Source organism: Caloenas nicobarica, chromosome 7, assembly GCF_036013445.1.
Source record: "Caloenas nicobarica isolate bCalNic1 chromosome 7, bCalNic1.hap1, whole genome shotgun sequence".
Lineage (NCBI taxonomy): Eukaryota > Metazoa > Chordata > Aves > Columbiformes > Columbidae > Caloenas > Caloenas nicobarica.
Window position 1 is genome coordinate 31,696,738 of NC_088251.1, and position 19,266 is coordinate 31,716,003.

The 19,266-nt window shown below is 38.7% G+C and overlaps 1 protein-coding gene across 2 annotated transcripts in view; it reads right to left on the reverse strand.

Annotated features, from left to right (window-relative positions):
• Positions 1-19,266, reverse strand: part of FAM13C (family with sequence similarity 13 member C) — a 52,922-nt gene that overhangs the window by 9,152 nt on the left and 24,504 nt on the right. Inside the window, exons 6-10 of one of the 2 annotated variants that reach the window (XM_065639125.1) lie at positions 12,495-12,582; positions 6,557-6,767; positions 5,461-5,599; positions 3,999-4,080; positions 1,878-2,089 (exon numbers count right to left, since the gene is read on the reverse strand). In XM_065639125.1, coding sequence (XP_065495197.1) covers positions 1,878-2,089; positions 3,999-4,080; positions 5,461-5,599; positions 6,557-6,767; positions 12,495-12,582 — 732 coding nt within the window. The remainder of the gene's footprint in view (positions 1-1,877; positions 2,090-3,998; positions 4,081-5,460; positions 5,600-6,556; positions 6,768-12,494; positions 12,583-19,266) is intronic. The other variant, XM_065639126.1, reaches the window with a different exon arrangement.

Below are 19,266 nucleotides of genomic sequence, written 5' to 3' on the forward strand. Positions count from 1 at the left end.
CCAAAGTTGCACGTAGCTGAGATGAAGCCTTTGATCTTTACTGTAACCAGCAGATGTCCTTGATTCATTTCACATCATCAGTGCTATAAACCTTATTCTCTCCCAAAAGTCCAGGATGACACATAATCAAAAACCAGTCATTTTAATGTTATATTTAAGGGTCTCCTAAAATACTTATTTTTGAAAAAAATCAACTTGACTTCATATTATTCCTTTTCAAGCCTCTGTTCCATGCAGTTTTGTATAACTATTATCAAACACCTTTGCTAACAAACGGATAGTTCTTTCAACAGAGGTTCTCTCTACAAGAATACAAGAAGAAAATAAATAAGATCTTTAAAAATATTTGAAAATATTAACTTGTGCAAATATTTAATTCACATTACAGAATTCTCTATGAGAATATTTCAAGCCAGCACTGCCACTGCACAGATTTAGGGGTTCTCTTTTGGAAAATCAGGAGAAGTCCAATTAATTGAAAAATGTGTGGGACAGAGACCCACACCCAACTTAATCTTATAAGAGAGTTCTCTGGGCAAGATTTCCTCTGACATCTGTTTTGGTGTCATCTGCTCTCACTCCTTGCATTACATTAAAAAAAAAAATTAAGAACTAAAAATACTATCATAGAGTCTGTACTGTTGGCATTTTAGGACTATATACAGAACAGCATGGTTTTGTTTTCATCTTTTGTTTTCTTACAAGGGAGTTCTGGTTGTGAAACACTTTTTCCACTTCAGATTTTTCAAAAAGTTTATAAAAAGAAACAATTAAAAAGTCAGTCATGTATGCAGAGCTCAAGATCTCAGAAGCACAACATCATCATGCAGAGTTTAAGTTTTCATACAGTAACCAGTTGTTTAAGAACCAAGAATAGAAACAAAATAAAAGAAAAAATAAAAATTATCTCTGCTGGGTACTTTCTGCTACTGAAATCCACCAGAATAATTTCTTAGCTCTTGTATAGTTTAGCATTTAGGTTTTTTTCACTCCTCCTTTTCCCCCTCGCCCCTTCCCCTTTTTTGGTTATCAGCCAGAGTCTAAATGTTACTGTCAACATTTAGAATTTAGGTACCTTTGAGGACAGGATTTACTGTCTTGCCTGGCTGTATAGCATCACAAATAGGTACATAATTTGATAGCAAAATAGCCAAAAAAGAAGTACTTTTATGGACAACATGTATCGCAGAACAGCAGCCTCAAACAGACCCTATAACGTGCCAGTAGTGTGAAAGTACAGCAGAAGTTTAAAATAGGTACTGATTTAAAAACAAAAATAGATTGCCCAGACAAGCAAGCATGTTTCATGGAATATTGGTCCTACATTTAGAAGAGTAATTGAAAAGGTGGAAGAGCAGAGGCAGTACAGGAGCAGAAGGGAAAAGCAGATGGTTGTGCTATCCATGTGAGCTTAGTGCAGAGTGACTGAACGAGCAGAGGCTTTCAGCATTTCTCAGGTGAGAGGAGACCTTCAGTGTCAAAATAACTTTGGAATGTTTTTAGTCACACAGTTTCTGTGGACTCAAGATGGGGTTGCTTTTGCTGTCACCATCTTCAACACACTGGACCGTGCACTTCCTCAGGTAGGCAGGTTTCAGCAGTGCCTGGCAAACAGTTTTATACGTGCATGTCTGAGCAAAAAGTGCTTAGCGTGATTTGAAAAAACCTTCTGCGCCTCTTTTTCTTTGCAACACTTCACAGAAAAGTCGCTTCAGAAAACTGCACTAGAGCTCCTACCTTGTTAGAGATAAAATGCACTACAGTGCCAGAAAACACAGGATGCACATCCACCAGCGTACCCCGAGACAGCTACACACAAACTAATATCTACATCAAATGATAAAGTTCTGAAAAAAACAGCCATACTTGTTAAATACCTTAATAGTCTCAGGAAGGTTGAAGTGTTGTCTTTTCTCCTTTAGTCGTCTCAATACACTATCCATGGTGTCTTCCACTGAGGGAGATGGTTCCACGTTTGTGGCCTCCTGTGTCCCAGTCCCTTTAGAGGTCCCAGTGCTTTCATGATGATCATGTCTTTGAGGTGCTCTCGAGGTACAGTTTTGCTCTTCTGAAATTCTGAGTTTCAGCTCTGAAAGGCAAATTACTTGGCAAGTAAATAGATTAGAAATACTTGCAAAGAAGTTTCCTCTGACACTACAAGAAAAAACACATCCCTACTTCTTATATACAATTATTATCATACCACAGTTTCATAGGCAAGTAGCACTGCTGCACTTCAACATGTAATATCTTTTGCTTGGTTAAAGTGAAATCCAATGGTCAAGGGATGAGTTGTGTCCAGACCAATGAAACTTAAAGCACAAATGTACTTATCTTTTTCCTCCAAGCTCATCTTTGACATAAAAGGTGTTACCAGGGGTGAGGACTAAAGAGGGAGTGGGTTAAAGAGTGGGATCTGGGTAGGAATCATAGCCAGGCTACTGAGCTGGTCCTCACAAGGAGAATCAACCACTTTGCTTAAACTACTTCCCGTGGCAGAGGAGCGCCTGAGCAACCCTGCAGAAGATATATAGGTTGTGTCCTAGCTTCCCAGGCAGCAATGAAGTATGTAAGTATATAAGCCTGACACCAAGCCAGAGACCCTGGAGCTCTAGGGACCTGCACAGAGCAACAAGGAAATTGAATTAAGGTCTGATTTAGCTCCCGTAAAACCAGGCTTTGTTCCTAGCATATGCCTGGCTGGTGAAGGACCTTGGGCAAGACAGAGATTGATGGCTCCAAATGTGTTAAATTTATTGAAATCCGCGCAGAAACAGTAACATATATTTTAAGCTGTGACAGTCTGAGGATACAGGCCAGGTTTGTTGAGAAAAATAGTAATTTCTATTAAACTCATAGAGCTAGGAATGATGGACAAGCCTTACCAACTTGAAGGAGGGCCTACAAGCACTTGCATGTTTTTGCATTTCAGTTGTACCTGTCTCATGAACCTCATGAGTCTTACCTCACTTAAAAGCAATGTCATTATTCAGGATAATAAAATCAGGGTTGTTTACAGGATCGAAGCGTTTTGGGTGTGCGGGTCAGGCTGATCTATGAAAGCTAGACCCCTGCCTACCTGAAGCAATGGTTGAGTCAGAGAGAGATTTTTCAGAAAGTTAACTATGTAGTTTGGCCATTTCCTCTCAACTGCCCTTCATGGATTTGTAACACAAAGTTCAAGAAGAAAAAAAAAATAATATAGTAATTGCAAAGCCTAGTATCAAAGGGAGAACTTTCTAGAAGAAATTTACTGAATGTTGGGCTTCTAATCCTTTATTTACCACAATCACGTCTTCTATATCTACATTCTTAACTATATGCAAAACAGAGATGAAACGTAATACTACAATTTAATTAGTAGTGAGAATCCATTTATAATGGGGAAAAAAGATTTAGATAAATTATAAATAGCGTTTGAAAAAAAAAAATCAATGAGTCTGGCTATATTTTCCCTGAGGGCAAGCATGTGATACACCCACAGACATTAATGGAGCGCTATGCAGACAGTCAAGGGCAAAACTAGACCCCCAAGAGCGAATCTGATATCAGGGAAAGATCTATTTTTATGATCAAACAAATAAAAGCTTTAGAGTTGTGTAATCTCATTCCTAAAGCAACATTTTGCACCTACGTTTGTACTATTACAAGGACAGTTTAAATTTTGTAGTTCTGTATTTCAGACACTTAAAAATATTCAGAATAACATTGCATTTTGCATGAATGTTTATAGTGGTGAGGGAGAGATAATGTCTTTTTCCCTTTCCCCTTTTTAGCCTTGTGATGAGGGTGGAATGGGTTTATTTTAATCCCTGCTTTTAGGAATGAAGGCAAGTCCTATCACCTAATATGTTTGTTGTCATTGGGAAAATTATCACCACGCACTAGTGAAAAACAAATAGAGCACTCAGGTTAAAAAAGGAACACTAAAATATTCCAGGTACTTTCACACTTCCAAAAGCTTCAACAATAAAGTGAAACTACATGCTATTATGTACCTTTGAGCTGCTTACGGCCTTTGGCCAAATCGTTCATCCATTTCAGAACTTCAGGATTGGAAGTCTTGTCACCATGTGAAGGCTGAATGTAAAGAAAAATGGAAGAATTAAAAAAGAAGGAATTGATTGTTATACAATCAAACAGATAAAAACTTATCCATGCACAACGTGCTAAAAAATGTCCGGAGTTCCAACTGCACTATATCACAGTGTCATGCAGAGCATTTGGCTTCATCATGGTACTGATCTATCACGCCTTACCTGTCCCCATTGTGGCACAGTGTCACATGGATCTGAGTACTTTGATCCTAAAGAAAACATCAAGTCCTTGACTAATTGGATAAGCAATCTCAGTGACTTCAAAAGGACGGAACAAATAACTAATGGTAGTTAAGTTCCTAAGTGATTTCCAGGATGGCAACCAGAGCATTCTGTCCCTTGCAGGGATGAGCCCTTAACTGCTTTCAGACAGGGATTCGCTTGGGAAATAGCATTTTAAACGTTTCAACTAAATTGGTTAACTAATCAAATGAAAAAATCCTGTCCAACAGAGTGATTTCAAAAGCAACAACAAAAGCTTTGTATATCAGGGGGTTTTTTGCATTTAGAAATTGTCTCCAAATTAAAATGGATTTACACGGGATCTTCAAAACTCAGATATCTAAAATAGCAAAACAGTTTTATAAAATTAAACCTCTGAAATAATTTATTTTCTGGTCAGAGTGTGATGACTGTTTAGGTATGAAATATTACTCATAGGAGTATATGATGACTACAGAGCAGTACAATGTACAAATGTACATTGAAGTTTGCAGTCATTGTCGAGATTACAAGGTAACATCAAGTTAGCCAAATTTTCATTTTGATGTAGTCATAAAATATCACAGACTTCCCTGTTTCACATTGTATGTATCTGTAGCACCATGGATGTTTTGGGATGTTCATACTGCACAATTTGCATTACACAAACCAGCTCAATATGAGCGATGACCTTGTGTACACAGCACAGAGGACACCACCGGCCTCAAACAACCCCCCAGCAACACACCACAACTTTTATTTCTCTAATTTCTGCCATTACCTTCTATTGAGCCCTGTGCTTTGGAGGTTTACAGGAGTCTGCCTGTGTGAACGAATCTGCACAGCAGAGCAACTGTTTCCAAGCAAAAGATTTCTACAAAGTAAATAAGTAGCTTTTCATCTTTTGAATCAATTTGGTTCCCAAGCCTATCAGCTATGGATATTTTGCAACTAAGGTAATACTAATAGAATGCAAATTAGAGTCTCAGAACTACTGCATACACTGAAATCTGATAAAAAGATATCCCTTCATTGATGATTTTCCTATTTCATTTTACCAAAAATACCCTTTTTTCATATCGTTTTGCAGAAGTTCAAACACACTGGGATTCGCGCTTGCCTTTTGCAGCATTTCCCTTTATCTTTTCAATTGTTATCTTACCAGATATTTTTTTTCTTGCTCAAACTTTTCTTCATACTTCCTAATCTTTCTCTTGAGACTCTGAAGATGCTTGGTGAGTTGTGCTACTGTTTGTGGTTCTTTGCACTCTTCACAGTTACATCTAGAAGAACTTCTTGGCCTGCAAAAGCCAAAGCATAGTAGCTGCATCAAAGAACTGGCTCTAATAGACTGAGCCTTGTTTCACCTAACGCTTTCACAGCACTTCAGAATTAGCAGCTGAATTCTTTCACAGAACCTAGATAGTTTAGTTTTACAAAGTAGGCATAAAATAATTGCTTTTGCTTGAAGGTACCCTCGCGTATACTAATGGGTTCACCATCTGTCTTTCACTCTCTCTCTCTTTATTTTTTTAAATTAATTGTGGGATTTCTGAATATTTTTCAAAATTTTAATCTAGTAGGTCACAACCTGATTCAGTATTTCCATTTAACACCCGCATCTTACTTCACAAATTTTCCAGCTGTAATAGGAGACTGTAAGGACATGATTTGTAAAAGTAAATTCAGGGAGTTTTTTATTACTGGCAATAAATATTATCATTTTGAAGGCAGTTTAGTTTCTGATTTCTTGCAATTGCAAATCAGTAGATCTGATTCTTATTCATATGCAGCTGACAGCTATGTGTATAAGCTTTAAAGAAAGTTTGGTTTCTGTATGAAACTCACAGCTTGGTTTCTGGAGATCATATGTATGGACTGTTAATATGTTCTATGACACTCCCATAATTAGTGAATGACTCAAGCTATACCTCTATTACAGCTGAAATTTTTAGTATTGTACCTTGATAAGCCTCTCTATCTTATGTTCACTCATCAGACTAATTATTAACTAACATTTAAAGCTGTTCTTGCTGACTATAATTAATGAAGCCTTTAACTAATATTGCTCTGTGTTATGACTAAATAAATGCTAGATCCTGTTTCTGGTATTGCAAATTAACCATGTCAAAACATGGTACAATATGACAATTTCTTCTTTACGATATAACTATAACTGAAAAAACATGAAGAGCCAAAGATCATGGCTTATACAAAAACTATTTAAAATATATAAGAATTAAAATATATTGTCTTACATCATGAAAGGCTGAGCACTTGGTGGAGAAGGGGCAGACTCCGTGTCTAGATTAAATCTCTGGCTTTGGCTGAAGATAGAGCAGCGTGGTGACAAAAGGGGATTGTCTCCATCGGTGATGTGGTACAGCAGTCGGCTGGTCCCTAGGGAGAGGTGTTCCTGTGGGCTGCTGTCCATGTCATTCTGCCACTCTCTGTGGGCTGGCACAGGCTCTAGAAAGAAAACATCAACAATATGGACTGAGAGTCACTCACAAGTTATTTGGCTACCTAGATAAATACAAATCTATACTTACAGAATTATTCAAAGCATAAGTATTCAAAGTAAACAGCATATAGTTCAGTAAAGTATCACATACAGATGAAGATAATACTGAGGATGAGAAAAATAGAAAGGACAATTACTGGCTTAACATAAAGTATTTTTGAGTTCCCCAGGAGAAGGTGGTGGGCATGTTTGTAAACTATGAAGTGTAATATAAAAAATGGAGAGTTTCCCAGAATAGAATCATTGATTATATTTCCATAGACCTGTTTGCCTTTGAAAGCTATATTCCTACAGAAGATGATGAATGTACAAAACAAGTTTCATTTTGTGATTTAGCTTTTAGTCTTTCAGTCAAGCAAAAGGCACATCAAAAATATAGTATGTCCTGATGCTAAGAAACTCCAGTGTTCCTTGCAGTATCCTGCAGAATTTCGTTAAGGTTTGAAGTAACATACATGTGTGTGAACAACACAAGATATGAAAATAACAACAACCAGTACCATCCAAGGTAGCTATTCAAGGCAATGTGCAGTGACTGCTACTTGGAGGAGTCACACTTATGATACCAGGTTAATGTTGTCTTTTACTATAAATGGAAACCTCACCTCCGGTGCCTCCAAAGGTAAAATTTGTGTTATAGAGATGGTCAAGTTACAAGACAGAATGAATTATTCTGGACTGAAAAAGTAGGAATTGGTGAACCTCATCACACTGATTCTATTAATGGGTAACATGGAAAATAACAGGCACTTTCCAGAGCCTGCCTCCTGGGAATGCCAAGACTTCATTTTCCCTTTGCTGTACCAGGGTACATTAAAAAGAAGGGACATTGAATCTTCCTTACCTTCCATGGGCAAACTGGGTGAGGACGATCTAGCCCAGTTGATACTTTTGCTATCAGATAATTTTACTTTATAACAGATTATATTTTTAGGGAGAAACTCTGTGATTTCATAAAAGCTCTCCCCCCAAAAAACAGTGTAAATATATATTGTCTGTCTCAGGTTCCCCTACATCAGCTTCCGTAGTACATAATATTTTACACCAGCTACATTATTTTTTTTTCTCCTCTAACACCATGTATATATACAGCTGTTGAATTAATATCTGTTATTTGATATTTCCAGACAGCATGCATGTTATTTCTGATCACTATTTTATTTGCAATATAGCATTCATTCTAATACATTTCACAGTTTTTTTGATTCAATGAAAGTCTAAAACTGCACAGAAAAACAAGTCTACATGGATTTACTCATGGAAGAGCAGTCAAGTTTTAAAAGTTCTTTCACCTTCACTTTCTTTCCATTTTCTCCTTTGTACATAGGATATGACATTCTCATGGTGGGTGAGTATTTCTTTCAGGATTTTAATGGAACTCTTGTAACAAATTTTATTTGACCTCTGCCAAACAGGTACTGAAGTTACAAATCCCTATTGCTGCACTGGGCCAGTGGGGACAAACCAGCTCTGGCACCCTTCATAGAAAGCACATACTGATTTAAAAAATAATAGTTACAGTGGCCTAAAATATCATTTTAAAAGGCACTATGCAACTGGTTTTGCTTTACAGACAATAAAAGATCCCATTGTATATTGTATAATCACAGTTTAGTCTGTCATGCAAAAGTTACTTGTGACTTTTGTATCTCTAAGTTCATCTACTCCAACAGCATCATCAATTATAATTACATTAAGCGTTTTCACAATGAGGCAATGTAGTTGATGATTAACTCTAACATGGCATCTTTCCTCTTAAGTATTTTGTACTCTGTAGGTCAAATTCAACTCTCCAAGATACCAGAGCAACATCCTAAACTTCTAAAGCACGTATGAGATTCAGATCCTCCCATAGGGAGAGATCCAGAGAGGTATCTGGGAGGAGCAAGGGTAGAGCATTGACCAGTCACAGGAAATTACCTGCACAGACAACATACAGTGATACAGGCTGGGAGAAATGTTGTTCTGCAAACAAAAGTGTCGTCTTTTTCTGCCAAATAATCTTTCCTTACCCTGTAAGACTTGAAAAATTAATGGTTTTGGTTTAGTGGGGTGTTGGTTGGTTTGGGGTTTTTTTGTTTGTTTTGGTTTGTTTGTTTGTTTTTAACTTCTGAGAAACATAATATTTTCAATGAGAAGAAACCGACTTCCTTATATTTCACCATCTTTGAACCTGAAAAACATATAATCACTCCGAAGTACCTTCACTAAGAATAGTTTCACTATTTCTCATGCTCTGTTCTTAAAAGGAATATGTGTTTTTTAAGTCCTGTTAAGTAGCAGTCTCCTCACTGTGAAAGGAAAATGATGTTATAAAAAAAAATCAGCCAGTCTGTGTGTGATAGTTGAAGGAAAAAAGTTTCCAACATTTGAGGTCTTGCAGGAGGCAGGCTGTACTGCTGATTAACTATATGGTGACAGACATTTGCTGCTTTTCACATTTATGACCAGGCAGTTTTAAGAGGCTCAACCCAGCCTCAGTAATGGAAGGAAAGTACACGTTCAAGACTACACACTCCTGCAAGATGAATGCAAAGGACAAGTAGCGGCTGGAGCAACTCCAGTGTAAACCCAAACAAACAGCTGCAGAGATTTCAAGGAGGTTTTCCTATTCAACTAGCACATGAAAGGAAGACAACCTGCATGGCAGGTGAATTTGGAAGTATTTCCTAAAGGCCAGGGCTCTTCCATTTCCCTGGCGCCAGGGTTTCCTGCCAGCATTGCTCCACTAAAGCCTGTAAACTGGTGCAACTTTGATATGGCCCCAGGAAAGGCTTTAGTCCCAGTCCTACCACAGATACATTCAATTACTACCTACTGTCCAGACGTTGTCAGCAAGTCATTCAAACTGATTCATTCCACGGTCTGGTTACTATACTAGAGGAACATATCAGGATGGTGACAAGTTATAACCAACCCCATATTTAATGACAACTTACGGCCGTCATCCTGATTCTAGTTCTGCATAGATCCTAAATGAGACACTCAGCATTATCCTGAGTGTAGCCCATGAACTGACCAAACATCTACCTGTGTTCATGTGTCCAATCTAGTCTCTGTTTTTGGCAAAACTAGGGATTAAAGCCACCTCTAGCCAAGGCATTAAGTTGCCCCTTCAACTGTGCCTATTCCATCTCATCTACTCAGTCCAGCTTAGCACTGACAAGAGCTCACCACAGCACTTAAAGACAAGAGCTGATATCTTATAGCAAGTGGTGTGTTTCATAATGTGGACTTCAATCATATGACAGCAAGTCATATGGTACAAGATTTCTTTTTTTTTTAAGAAGATTTTCTTCTTTTTTTTACGCTGAAATCTGTGGTATATAAAAAGATCGTGGAGATGTAATGTGTTCATCCCTCAAAACATGGTGTCCATGAACATCAGCATCAGGATTTCTAATTTAAAAGACATTTAGAATATATTGCCATTAAGTTCAGCTGCTCATGGCTCAAGTCACATATCTGGTGCATACTCATATCCAAAAGCTATAAAAATTACACTCTGCTTTCTTTATTTTCCCTTAAGAAAACTGGCTTAATATCCCCTTGCAATTCTTTATGGTCTCATTTTGCCAGCTCTAATTCAAGTTTTTTCATATTCAAGAGTAAACTGGAAATTGCTGACTTTGCTCAGAGAGAAGAGATACTGTTCACCCCTTACAATTTGCATCCTGAAATACCCTGTCATGTTACTAGACTGTTCTAGCTCCAGTCACCATACATATAATGTACTTTTTTCTATTTTTTTTGCCTGGGATGTGAATCAAAATAAATTGAATAGACTACATACTCATGTTTATCTAAAAAATAATAGATTTTTATATTGTTAATATAAAAATTCGTATTGCTAGAGTTACTGACCAAAGGCTAATAACTAGAGACATAGTATGTATGGCACATCCTCTAAAAACTCTGTTCCTAGCCTGGTACAAATCTCTGAACTTCCATCCTGGTTCCAGCTGAAACTGCCAATAGTCCCGTGTGAAAACTGGGACTGAATGTATCAAAAACTGAACTGAATGTATCAAAAAATTTCAGTAGTAATTTAAGAGACATAATTAGGACTAGCCCTATCTATGTAAAATGTCAAGTTATTAAAAAATACAAGCCATGAAGCAGATGTTAGCAGGAATAAGCATACATTAAAATCCATTAAATAGGTAAGCTTTAATTAAAGCACAAGTTTGAAGTATTAGAGTGCCAGAGCATGCTCTGAACTGTGTGAGGGAAATGCTACATCATCCGGTATTTGCCCGTGTAGCAGGAGACAGGCAAATAGGAGCTAGAGAGGGTAGGGGAAGTAGGACTCACTAACAGTATGAATTAAAACAAAATCCAATCAAACCAGCAAAAATAAACAAAGGAAACAATTATGAACCATCCTAACAATGAATTATGAAACTACCAGAACAAAACAATGCAGTAGACTACTGGTAAAGGAGCAAAAATCAACCCTGCCATAAAGGAAGAGGCCATGTGCAGATTTTGGGTGGGCTGCAAAATGCCTGTGCAGCACACAGATGAGATCTGTCCCTGCCTCAGACCCTCACCAAGGGACCAGCACCCGTGCAAGTTCCATACCTGTATCCAGAGCGATCGAGCTGTTTGCCTAGCTGAGCTAAAGCATTCACAGGTTTTAGTTAAAATCCAGGATATTTAGTATTTTTTACATTCCTTTATCTTTATAATAGTTTAGATTCCACATACAGTTTTCCCTAATTGTGCAATACAAATCTTAAACTTTAGGATTTCTCAAGTAGAACACTATCATTTGTGATTTTTCTTAGATAAATAATTTACTGTTATTTCTTCCTGAACACTCTGAGCAAACAGCTTTTGAAGTAAGTTCTTCTGAACCCAGCCTTTATTCTGCCATAAAACATCATTTGTAACGGGGTTACTGACCTATCTACCTTAATTTGGACCATACATGGTGAGCAATTTTAGTATTTGTGTATTCATGTCACTCGTCTGTGAGATGTATTAGTCATCTTGCCTTTGACCTATTTTTGAGGAACAGTGATTCCTCTTCTGCTGAGCATCACGACTCTGCCAGCCCTGTAACTACACGGTATGAATTGACAAAAATAGTGTCTAGTCTTAGGGTTATTTATTTGTAAGGACTGGTTTCAATATTGAGGAAAGGGGGAGAGATAACATATCACAGTTTGCCCAGATGGGTAATAACACAGGTTCATGAATAATTAAAATCCACATGCTGTAAAACTCACCTTCGCTATCTCTCTGCTGATGCATTAAATTAAAATCAGTAATAGGAGAAATGAAGTGATATTGCTCTGACAAAAAGAACGACAAAAATAGAATTACATGATATGGCAGGTGATCTCACACAATACAGACATAGGAAGCAAAGAGCATAAATTTACTTTAAAAAAATATTAAAACTAAAAATAAGAGTATCAGGATTCTGAAAGCCCATCTGAAATGCAAGATTCTACCTTTAGAAAAACAGAAGGTTACAGCCATTAATTTCCGTTCTTTTACCAGGTATCACCCTTTTTTACATTACACAGCATTTGCATCCGGAAATTGCACTTTGCTTTAGCTCTGCACTGTTTCCCAGAGGACTGCAAATCTGATGTTAAAGTGCCAGTCACAAGGCTTTTTTATAATTGCAAATGAGAACACATCATGACATGGTTGCTTACCTCCACAACTGGCCCCATCGGCTTGCACACTGCTCTGGACTGACGAAGGGGCTGGGTCCCTGGGTGCCGGCAGCTGGGGAGTTTCCTCCTGGGTTGGCAGAAATGCAGAGCACAGATCGGTTTCAAGGGCTTGTAGCTTCAACAAAGAATTCTGCAGACAAAAGCAGAACATTGGGCTAGATAGAGAACAACAGGATTCAGCGATGGCTCTTCAACTCCCTGAGTCCATCAGCAGCGCCGGCAAAGGGGTGTTGTTCCACCGGCAGCTCTGCGAGGACGTGCAAGAGAACAAACGTGCACTATTGCACGAGTTTCTTGACTTCTGGTTATTTCAGTCCCAATTTGCATGGATTATTCATGACACGTGGGAAAGATGAATTCGTCAGCAAAAGATGCTTTATTCTAGGAAGCCAAACTGAGATGGTGTCCCTTTTCTTGGTCGTAAAGCAATACACTAAGCAAGTATTTCATTCATTGGGCTGACATCACAATCTGATGACATTATGTCCCTCCCCATTTACCATTCATAAAAAACCAAATCTCCCTCTCCAGCCTATTGTGCAGTAGGTGGCAGGAAACAAAGAGTTACTGAGAACACGCTCCCTCATGGGATTCTTGGAAGAGATATTTTTTAATTGGCTGTTTTAGAGATACTTCTTTATGTAGACGTAGCTTTTATGTAGGCTGCTGCTGCTTCTACAGGGCAACCAGCTCATTTCCTATCTGCTGCAAAGGCAAAATTAACAGATCATTGTCACTGGCTGCAGAGAAATCAATGAAGACGGGGCTTGTTATCTATAACATCACTTCCAGCTACTGTGTCATGCTTGGTCCATTTCTCATTTGAATCTTTCCTGCTGCATGCAATATTCAGCTGTATAATCTGACACAAGCATCTCGCTGTGATGTAAATGCTGTGAAAGCCCTAATCACCATCTGACTGAGTAAAATGAGTCACTACCGATACCCTGCACATTCAGTTCCCCTCTCTCAAGGGAAATACAGCTTGTAATATAAAACAAAATCACACAAAGCTGTCTTAATAATTACACAGCTGGCACACACAGAGTTATAGGTCAAATGTTAAGTTGCACAAATGGTATGTATTTGTGAAAAGCAATTTCTGAAAAAAAAAAATCTGATTTAAAACAGGGGAAAAAAATGCATCAAGTTTATACCCTGACAAGCTCCTTTCCCCACTCTGTCTAAGACAGATATAATGAAATAATGAATTTATTTATTGGAATAGCTTCCTTTGTGTAACAATATGTGACCTATGTAGTGTACAGTTTAATATGTCTTTGCATTATTTTTATTGTAATGCAGACATTTTATAAACCAAAGGATGGCAGTGTTTTTAGGTAAAAAATCAAACCAAATAAAATTTAAAAAAAAATTAAAAAGAAACTAATTTGGCTGAGAACAGCAGGGAAGATTTCAGCCTTAATCCTTTCATTCCTTTTATAGAATCCAGGTAGTGAAAAGGGAGCAGAAAGCAGAGCTTTCTAGGAGATGCCTCAAAACAGAGAAGTTTCAAAAAACCACAAGATCACCATAAGTAGATTCTGTGACCCTCTATGTGCTGTCAGGAGTGCTTAAAAATCCACATCCAGTTCCACAAAACAGATTAGGTTACATTTAAGCACTTGAACTTTGGCCTCATCATAGGTCAAAAAGGAAACTCAGGAACGAGTTCCTTCTCCTGGCCCCAGAGTGAACAAGAGCTCTGGCCATTCCTGTCAGAAACAGCTTGATATTAGAGATGTATGAACACAGAAATGGTTTGTGCTATACATTTGTTTAAGAATTAAGTTCCTCTAATCTGTAGTCAAGATACATTTTGACATCTCATTCTATAAGAGGAAAGAAGTGATTGCAAGATCAAGCACTGATTCATAATCAAATGCCTAAAGTTAATACTATTATTTAAAAATACAGCATGATAAAGAGCTGTTTTCTATGATCCGAGGCAGAGGGTACTATTCCCAGGTATATGTTGCATTAACAACCTGCCATCCTATGGCTGAGCTGCCATTTGTAAGGTTAATTTACCCATCTTGACCAGCAGTGCCTTATCTTCACACTGCAGTTTCTCCAGACTCTTGAATGACTGGCATCTCCTCCGTGTCACTTACTGACACATATATTTTACATATATTACTTGAAACTGATCCCATTTTACATGTCAGCCAGCTAGCAGTCCCAGAGATACCCTACCTGGCTTCCTGCTTTTGATGTATTTAGTAGACTTTTTACCATTAATTTGAGTATCTTTTATGAGGTACTTTAAAAGTCATCTTCAATCCTTTACAGGACTTTCTTGAATTAGAGAAAGAATGACGGTAACCATCTCGCCTTCAACAGCTTTCAAGTGACAGCGAATTTTTCTTCTCAAGGGAAGGGTGCTGATTTGAATCCTACTTATGGCACTGTTTTGGGAAGAGTTTTCATGACATGACTGGCCTCATTTTCCACTGCTTCTCACTCCAGCTAGGCCCAAACGAAGTAGCTATGGAATTATCACAGCAGATGGGCAGTATCTTACAGTCATTAATGTCATCTAGCAAAAGATGACTACATCAATTATAGACCAGTGAGGACTCTGATCCCTGCCCAGACCTCATGAGAAATGGCAAGTCAGGAAAGCATAGGCAAACACACCAGAACACAACAACGAGGTGAACATAGGCAAATAACTGACAAACATACTTAACCTTCACAGACTATCACTTCAAGTATTTGACCAAAAAAAAAAATCCCATGTCAAGAAAATACATTCATGTTGCACGACTATTTCTTATGATACACTAACATTTATGGTAAGTTCCGTGTAAAAGCTACACAGACTACATTGTTAAACATTGTATTTTGGCAATGCCGATGCTGCAATTCACCAGCCAGTGTATATTCAGTTTTTCCTTATGATATTTTTCACCCATCTGTGGAAAGTGGGTGGATGGCAAATTTCCAGTCACTGCCAAACACTAAAAAAATTCATATAATAATAGAAATACCTTATATGATTTCATGAATGTGCCCTTGACAGGGATCTGATGTAGGGTGAAAAAGAGTAAGTAGCTTTGATCATTTTGATGTTACCAGGGAGATGATGAATCCAGGGTATGCCATCAGCTTCATCTTACTCCTAAAACACAGTTGAGTACTATGGTACTGCCACAGCGCACTACACACGAAAAAACAACATGTATTTTGGGGAACACACATAAGGAGATACAGCTTTAAGCAAAGCCCAAGCACAAAGCTGCCCAGGGTCACCAACTCATGGCTGCCAGGAGCATCCCAGTAAATGGTGGGATGACCTTGCTGCATCCCCTGCCACATGTCCTGTCCTGCCCTTCTCAGAGGGATGCTTGAAGTACTGGCAATGCCAGAGCAGCCGGGCTGGACCCTGCCAGCCTCAGACCCACCTGCTACCAACTGCTCCCGAAAGGAAGGCAACAAGAGCCTGGTCTTCATCTTCTCAAGCCTCCCAAGTTAATTTGAAATCTTAATGACCACCTCCAACTTCCCCCTAATTCTCCAATACTTTCCAGTACCTGTATAGCCCTGATGTGACTGCAGGCGTCCTGCCACAACGGTGGGGATGGGTGCTCTTCTGCACTGTACACACTCAGCAATACATTTCATCTGGAGATGAACCAGCCTGTGCACAGGCTGCTTGAAACTGTCCCATGGTCCAGACCTGCCTCTGGGGCCCAACTGGGTCACCTCTGCTCTTGGCCATTTAAAAGAAGTTGCAAAACATGTTAGAAGTGAAGGCAGACAACTAAAATACATAGAGGGAAATGCTAGGTCATGGTGGGCACCATCACAACTTTTAGTAAGCTCTTATATGGAAAGCCAATACCACTGAAGTAATTTAAAACATGGGATATTATATCAGCTAATGATCTCGGTTCAAATACTTCAGACATGATGCTAATTCCAGCTTTACTCTCATGCCTAAACATCAGTGTTTCTGAAGCAGTAATTCCTGATCCATGATAATGCAATTGAAAGGACATTTTAATACTTAAAATTAATCCTTAAGCTTATTTGGAAAAATGACCATATTGTTGCCCCTTAAGAGTTTTTTGCAAGTTTGAAAAAGAAGCCATTATAATTGGACAAAATCTTCTTATCTCTTCTTATATTCTCTTAGAGTAACAGACAATTTGAAGAACTTGGGCCATGTCAGTACCATTAGAAGATGAGAAAACATCCTACATTATCCCAGATCAAAGATAATGGAAAAAATAAAGACATTCATGGGAAGTTAGAGGAAAACAGAAAGAGAGACAGTGTGATATTTCTCTCCTGTTTGTAGTTTTTGCTAATGCTTTGAGAAAACATAGTCACTAAACTATCATACTCCTGTGTGGCAGAGAAAACACAGCACTAGGATTGCAGAGGAAGGTCAGCCTGTACTAAAGAATCCATCTTTGCAAAGAAGCAATCCTGTAGACTATGCCCCACTGATCATCTCTTTTTCCAGCCAATGATTATTGAAAATCAAGAGTTGAGGCCTTAGGGGAAGGAATTACTGAGATGACAGATAACCTCTTACATCCAGAGATAAATACTACACACCCACACTCACATTGCTTAATCCCTCTGTAGAACAGGACACTGAATGAACAAATACTCCGAGTTTTTCACCATAATGCTGGAGCAATGAGTCAGAGTTCCCTGAAATACCTTATAGACCTTTTCTCAGTAGGTGCCATCAGTAACTCCCTCTCCAGCTGGAGGTCCCTGCATGGGGCCCTGCAGGATCAGCACCATGAGTCGTGTTGGTCAGCACGTCCAGGGGGCCGTAGCCCGATGGGAAGCATCATGTCAAATGGAGCCTCACAGCCCCACGCCCTCCCTTATCACACCAAGAGCTACAGCTCTGCCAGACCTGCTGCTCAGTCCGTGCTCACTTCACAGAGAGCAGATAGCTAATCATGGCCAAAAGAGCCACCACTGTCACAAATGGCCCTCCCTGAAAAAGTATTACTGTTATCAGCATCCTTTGTTTCATCCTTGTGGACATCCTGAGGTCTGGTAAATTTAAGACCTGTGGGAAGAGGGAAAGAGAATAAGTCTGCCCCCAGCATGGGCCCTGCCTGGGCTCAGCCTAGAGGACAACAGGGAGAAGGGAGGAGAAGCAAAGCCCAGACTTGGTGCTTTCCGCATAAACTGAAACTGCCCTGCCCCGCACACGGTGTTTCTGAATATTAAGAATGTCTGAACCCTGCCCCTGGGCCTGCTCCTGCCCCTCCAGGGTAGGAAGGCAGCTTTTCTGTTATATCCAGTTCATTGATGGATTTACTGGATTTATGAAATCAGCTGGGGCAGAGAAGGAGAATAATCCAAGCTTTCATTATCTAATCATCTTTGAAGTGGTTCATATAGAAAAGAAACTGAGCAAATATCAACCTGTTCAATTTCTTCACTCTAAGGAAATTAATGCTTTTATATGTCACATTAGAAGAGGGATGTATAAAAGCATCTCCCTTATTTTTTAATCTGAGAGTTCAGGTTAAAACAAGATAGGCATGTTTTATGTGAATGTAACTAAATCTCTGTGGTATCTGTTACAGCAATATTTGTGTCTTGAGGCATATGACATTTTCAATTCAGAACTTCCTTTATGGGAAACAAACAAGCAACAATAAGATAGAACAAGAAATGCCCTGGGTCTGTATAAAACTATGGATGAGCAGTGAGAACATCACTTTCTCTAATCTAAGAAGGGAATTTCTTTTCTTAGGACACCTGCCCATTTGGGTTTGCAGTAGACCCGAGACACAATACAGTCTAAGATTTTGCAAAAAAAAGCACCAGAACATAACCCTTTCTCATTCCCCATAAATTATTAGCAATTTATTTTAATTTATGATCTAATTATCTGTTTTACTATCTTACACTGATTTTCTTTTATCTTGACCTTTAAGGAATCCTTTGCAAGAATTTTAAATGTAAGCTTTCAAGCGGAAGCTTTGGTGATTATTTGCAATGAGGCTTCTCAAAAGAAACAATAACTTAATGTTTTCTTCAGGGCCTTAATTGGCTAGACAGAGGCTGAGTATACTCCCTTATGTCAGTCATGGAATGTGCCTTACCAGTCAACATGGAGACTTTGAATAGTGAGCTGCACAACAATGACACAAATGCAAACGAAATAATTCATTGTAAGGAGAAGCTAAGTCTGAATTTCTTTAAAAGGACACATCGTGGTTTTCCCCTAATGAAAGTCAGGCCTCTATTAATAGACATAGATGTTCTCTGGCTCATTATGGAAACAAAGCTGTCTTTTCCATGGTTTGACAGGAATGGGTTCCCTTCCTCCCAGCTCTTTTTTCCCCTCTGCTTCTGTTGTTCTGGTGTCTTGGACTACACTTAAAAATGTTGTCTGCTCCTTGTTGAAGTTCAGTGCTGCTCATTGCCCTTGCAGTGTGTAAGTGTACTCTCTGCTAGTATGTGGACATCCTTGTTTGTGAGAGACACTTCATAAGGTTTCCGACTTTGAATAACTGCAAAGCTTGGGTTTGGCCTCAAGTATATTGCTGGTTGTGAGAATCTAGCCCAGGCGCATCCATTGTCTGACACGATCACTCAGACAGGTTCTTTGTGCTCTACTCTCACATCATCCTCCTGGCATAATTCCTGTGAAAACAGCTCTTGTTTCAAGTGTCACAGGTGTTATTTGGATTTCCTTGCTTCCTCTCTTCGTTATAACCCTCTTCTCCTCCCATCTTACAAGAATACCTTTTAGACTACATTG